General features: G+C 38.7%; 1 protein-coding gene across 1 annotated transcript in view; it reads right to left on the bottom strand.

Annotated features, from left to right (window-relative positions):
• Nucleotides 1-5080: 5080 nt before the first annotated feature.
• Nucleotides 5081-6188, bottom strand: part of LOC105682140 (sperm-tail PG-rich repeat-containing protein 2-like) — a 5495-nt gene continuing 4387 nt past the window's right edge. The window contains exons 9-10 of the mRNA XM_012394506.1: nucleotides 5503-5653; nucleotides 5081-5247 (exon numbers count right to left, since the gene is read on the bottom strand). Of these exons, the coding sequence (XP_012249929.1) occupies nucleotides 5081-5247; nucleotides 5503-5653 (318 nt within the window). The remainder of the gene's footprint in view (nucleotides 5248-5502; nucleotides 5654-6188) is intronic.

Here is a 6188-nt window from a genome sequence, read left to right as displayed (position 1 = left end):
CAGGCGACACGACGGTATGGCGCTCGGCGATACGCGGCAAGACAATCGCGCCCGTACGACCGGAATTTTTGATAAATGTCGTGTTTCGCCTCGGTTGCTCTAAGGAGGAAGGTGTTTCAAAGGAGATCACGTAGCTATAACGGGAGAATCGGGACCGGCGAGTTATACGTTGCCTCTTGTTAAGAGCAATGCTCGCAAAGCTACGATCAAAGGGAACATTCCTCCGAGGCAAGAATCCACGGAATTGCTTCCCGGACGCGGTGACAAGCGGAGTGTGACGATTCCGCGAGGAAATTAGCGGCTACGATACGTCGTCGACGATGATACGCCGACGTCGACGCTACATTTTGCGGCGCTGATACACACGTCGGCACGTGATGCTGCGAGCAAGAGAAGAATGCTGGGCTTCTCCGATTACTGGTTCAGAAAGACGACCGAGGGTCCCGTAGAGAGAAGTTTATGGGTTCGAATTATTCTCGCTCCGAGAGTTTGACAGTTGATCGTGTTTTAGGAATTCTTTGTGGATTTTGATTAATTTAAACGAATTGCCATTCTTTTTCCTTCTGGATATAGTTAGAAAATATTCTGCAGGTAGTATTATTTTGTTTTGTGAGATTCAAGAAGGCGTTTGGTCTGTATCTGTTCAAGTGTTGGGTATTATTCACGATCAGTCGTTTTGTCCACATCTACATTTCAGTTTGGGGAATTCACAGGACGACTTGATAAATTTGCACATTATCGTTTCATAAGATTTGAGTGTGATTTATGAAGATTTATTTGACCGTATTTGGTCTAACGTTGTGCATTACTTCCGACAGTTTTGAAAGTTTTGGTAATTGTAAATGAACTACGACTTCTATAAAATGGTTGCAGAAAATTGTGCGGTCTTGTTCTCTGAGATTTGAGAATTATGTAAAAAGATATCTTTTAGATTGTTCAAGATTTACGTATGACTGTTGATGAATAATTTTTGTCAACGTCTACGTTTACGCTCGTGTAACCGTTGTTTAAACGTCGTAAGAATTTCCCGGGCGTCCACGGTGTATTCTCAAACATTAAAAAAGACCGAACGACCGTAGCGCAAATATGCGAATCCTCGAACATGAATGTTTTCGTGCGATTGTCTTGAGTGTAAAAACGAAGCCGAGAACGTACTTTGTGAAAAGTATAAAAACAGAAGGAAGACGCCCGAGAGATTGAGAGAGAAGTCTGTCAAATTGGATTTAAACCGTTGTAATCGCCTTACATCGGGAATGAAGCATTTAATTGCTTTACTGTCTTGATTTATCACAGTCCTTCCATCTAAAGCGATAAAAAGGTCTTTCAAGATTTTCTTCTTGAAAGAATAAAGTATAATTCCAATTTTAAACGTGACTCAATATAAGATGACGTGCAGCAAAACGTTCTTGCTATTGCAATAATTTTATTCCAGGAATATCTCTACTAATTAATCAGTGAACAGAGTAAAACCGTTTTTAGATTGCATTTAAAATTATTCATTGCATCTCTGAAAAGCATTTCAATATTACGTTCTTAGGATGAAAGTTTTATTTTTCAATTGAATTTCACAAAATAACATGTAATAAAGTGTTAACATAATTGAAATGATTTTATTTCAAAAATATGTTCGCTATGTAATTAATCATCAGACAGGATAAATGCATCATTTTTGCATTACAATCTATTATTTATCGTTCCTTTAACATAATTAAAGTGTTTAACAAACATTTTAACCAGCATTATTCAGTTTCGGTCGCTGGACTGACAAAGATGTTTTTAGCACGTCTTACCAATAACTAAAGCAAATATAGAAATAACGACACGGGCCACGTTCACGTTAAAAATAAAGCAATAAATTATATCATCGAAGCGAAGAATGCAAATAGATGATAAGGGACCGAAACGGAGCGCGCTTTTTATACGATCTTCCCGAAGATTGCATACGTCAGTGAGAACATCCAGTACATAAATATTCAAGTCCCAGAGGGAGAGAAAAGGTATTATAACTACGGTGAATCTTCGTTTTCGTTTCTACCTTTCATTTCTCTCTTCTCTTTCCTCTTTTTCTTTTCTCCTTCTTTTCTTTTTTTATCATTTTCCATCTGTTTGCCGGTGTACCGAGTGAAACGAAGAGTAATTACGAAAGTAACTACGAGACTTTAAATACCCTCGAAGGATTCTTTTCGCCGAAGGGAGCTGCACGCGCAGATAAAAGAAGAAACTCTCCCCCTTGCAATTAAAGTATTTATTACCCGACAACGATGGCAGAAAACGAAGTAGGCGATGGATAACGCGTTGAAATAACACCGACTTACGACTTTTTCTCGTCGACGTTGATTTTAAATGCTAAACCGCCGCAAATATTGTCTTCGTCATCGACTGTGTGGATTAAAGCGCGTAAGGAGAAACGGACGGGCCTATTGTCAGACATAGCGGCGTAACCAATGCGATAGAAATTAGATTATATTGACATGCAATTTATAAATATCGACAGTTGCAGTATATTTGAAAATTATTGAAAATTATTTTCGATTATAGTTTTGCGATTTTATTCGGAATTTATAACCTAAAAATTATTGTAGATTAAACTTCTATGATATTAGATACCGAAAGTTTGTGATTGAATTGTAAGGATATCTTTATTAGATCTTTGAGAGGATTACGATATGGTTTTGCGTATAGAATTTCAAGAAGCAGGTTTTGCATTTCAGAGCTGGCGTAAGAAGCTCTTTGAGGAAACTATAAGGGAAGGTAATGTACGAGTAACCGAGTTTCCATTCACAGTGATCGATCAAAGTCCAGAGCAAGCACGTTCGAACCTCAACGCTTCTTGGCTTGGCTTTTAGTGTTTCGTATACATTATGATGATAATGTATCGCTCCATTTACGTCCGATACTTGGCTCATAATCCGGCGGGTTCAATGTCCAAGTATTCATAACCGACTCTATCAATCTATAACGTTGGTATTACCCTATTAATCATAATATCTTTACGACAAGAGTTTTGCATGCAGAATATTTTACGCTAATTTCACAAATTTCCTATTTTGTATTTTAAAAAGTATTTTGTATCTCATTTTAATAATATATCGCGGGATCGATTGGGATATCATTGGCGGATCAAAAATCCTCTTTAAATTTGTTATGCAAATTCGTAGACACCTATGTATCGACGTTACTTCCTGTCGTATTTAGATTCATAGGGGTTATATCACATCATCTACAATGATTTCGCTTCGTGTATGTGCGTCGTGATATTATTACACATGGAAATCGAATAAATTTGGCCGGTGTCGATCAACGTTTTTGCAAGCATCGTCGAATAATTTACGTCGATGACATGCGACACGGGGTGAGATGCGATTCATAAAATCCACGACATCAACGCGATATTACAATTGAAATTCTATATTTCGTTGATCCGCATGATTTTTCGCCGGGTTGTCGACGATTCTCGCGTCCCAAGCGTCCTCGACTTGAACGCGCTTCACCGTGAAGATCTTCGGGGAATCTATTATCCGCGAGAGTCGCGTTGCGTTTGATTTACACGCTTGGAAATTTCTGCTCGATGACTGTTGGTTACGTGTCATCCGCAGCGGACGTGGATAATAATTGTACATTAACGAATAAACTGGAGGACATTTGCTGCAGCGACATTATTAAAATACGCGTTGAAGAGCAGAGAGGCTGTGCTTAGTATTTATGAAAAAGATATATAAATTATTTTCTGTGGGGAAAATTAAAATCTCGAATTTCCTAGAAAAGCGAAATGTATATTTGTTGGTAGCAAACTGGGTAGATTTTTGTAAGATTTCATGAAAGTAACAGAATCAGTTCTTTATAAAACGAAGGTAGTCTTTTATCAGAAAACAAACGTGTGACACTTTTTCTGTCGATGTATGGGAGAAGCAAACCAACGAAGCTTCTTCCTCCTGCAGACACAGTGAGGTTCTTCCTTTCTTTCCTCCTGTTTCGTCCAATTTCTGATAAGTTTCGGTTTGCCCAAAGAGACGTTGAACGACTTTTTCAGAATGGAGGACGACAGGTAAGGATGAATCTGTAAGATGATATTCATTGAAAGAATAAAGTCTCTGATAGTAGTATTAACTGCGTCTTTTTATCAAATTAAATTATTGGATTATTCTGTAGGCGATACAATTATTTTCGGAGCTGAATTTTATAAACGAGGAACAGCAAATTTAACATATCGATCGCTATGCAAATTTTGTTTTGTCTACAGCGTCAAGCCGGTCGCTTACTATCGCACATTATATTTGAATATATATACATATTAAAACATAAAAACATTGGAAACTGTTTAAACGTTTTTGGTACATTTAGCACTTTACGTTGTTAATGCACCATTGAAAATATTAAAAATTTCATAAAAGCGACTGTTCATTTCATTCAAATGTTTCAATTAATTCTCGTATCACTATATTGCTGTGACGTGACGTGATAAATAAAACTGAGAAAATGATTCAAAATTTTTGTCTGCCAGCATATGAACTGAAGACGCTGCATTACTCACCAGGTGTATTACATATATAGAACCTGAAACATATTTTTCTATCCTTTAAAAGAAGACGTGGCAGACAAGCAGCGCACGATACAATTCCAAACTTTACATTCACGGAACTTCCATTCCCTCGACACATTCATCTCGCAGGTTGGTTGCGCGCGAAAGACGTCCAACGGGGGAAAAAGAAGGACTTCCGTTTCAATTCGGGCTATTTACGAACCCTGCTTCGTGCACGGTGGAACCACGTCGGACAGAGGTAATACGGACCGACGCTGGCCCATCTAACCATCTCGTAACGCGCGGCTCATACATCACCATCTGAAGTATCCGGTATTATTCCCGCGCGCGCATCGAGCACGCAATATCCTGGACCGTGACAACAAAGTAAATACCGTATACGTGAACCGACAGAACGGAATAGAAATTTCGACGTGAAAATACGCGAGCCATCCGCCGGCCGCTGCGCCGTTTCGATTTTCGTTTCGTTGTTACGTTGTCGTTCCATGAAAACAACGGCCTCGAAATCGTCCACAGGACGATCGTTTTCATTTCTACACGCTACGATAATTCGATACCGTTAGTTTCGTTGATATAGAGATCAAAACTTACGCAGTAGCGAGTTGGTGGCGGACTGAATGATAATTCTGCAATCTTCTCAGATTCTGGAATCACACCACCCTTCACATTTTCCGATATATCAGTGATCACGTTATAATAGGTTGGATCTGGTAAAAATTATATTTGTGTAATTTGTCACAATAATAGATTTAATGGTCATCTCATTAAGTACCAATGAATTTTATTATCCCGATACATTTCTCTGTTACTTGACAAGACAATGATATACGTTTCCCTAACTATATTTTACTAATGTTTGTAAAATTTAGACAACTTTCGAACGTTATTTCGTTACTTAATGGGTTCTTAATGGGTTAAAAATAATTTTGCTAGAATTTCTGACATTGATTTAACGTATATACCTGGCATATCTTTGATGTCACGCGGACTCTTCGGCAGTCGTTTGCTGCGAGTCCCGAAGGGAGGAGCTAATCGGGGACAGAGGAAATCACATTTATCACGATTTGCCTTGAAAGCCGTTAAGACCTCGTAAGCGCCGGAATCGGGAGCTGTCTATAAATATTGAATAATAAGGGTCCGTGATTTTTGGAATCAGGGAGGGTGTCGATTAGATTTATACGTAAGTCACATCGTTTCGAATGCTATTCCATCTTCATCTACGGGAGGACATATATATATATATAAGTATAAAGAGATCAATTCTCAATAATTCATCCAGAAGTATCGTTCGTTTTAAAGGTACAGAAATATAGAATAGAAGAATTTCCCGATAATCGTCCGATAATGTAAAGGTTTTCACGGCCACTTGCTCGCGAAAGCTGGCATTTCTTCGTCGAGTTATCTTTACCATTGCCCCATAATCGATTACACTCGAATCACCAAGCATAAATTCATTTCCTGCCAGTATTTGATCAGTGTTCGTCAATTAAGCACCGTCGGTCTTCTTCACGATAATTCGATCGAACGACAACGAACGATCTCTCGAGATTCAGAAATGAATACTAAAGGTCGATACTAGCGACGTTCCGCGTTTCAAGGGTGGGTCGACATACCAGGCCAGGGATTGGCTCGAATTTCCGGCTCAACG

This window comes from Bombus impatiens, unplaced genomic scaffold (assembly GCF_000188095.3).
Source record: "Bombus impatiens unplaced genomic scaffold, BIMP_2.2 scf_0091, whole genome shotgun sequence".
NCBI lineage: Eukaryota > Metazoa > Arthropoda > Insecta > Hymenoptera > Apidae > Bombus > Bombus impatiens.
The sequence above is the reverse complement of the archived record's forward strand: the minus strand, read 5'-3'. Positions and strand labels throughout refer to the sequence as shown.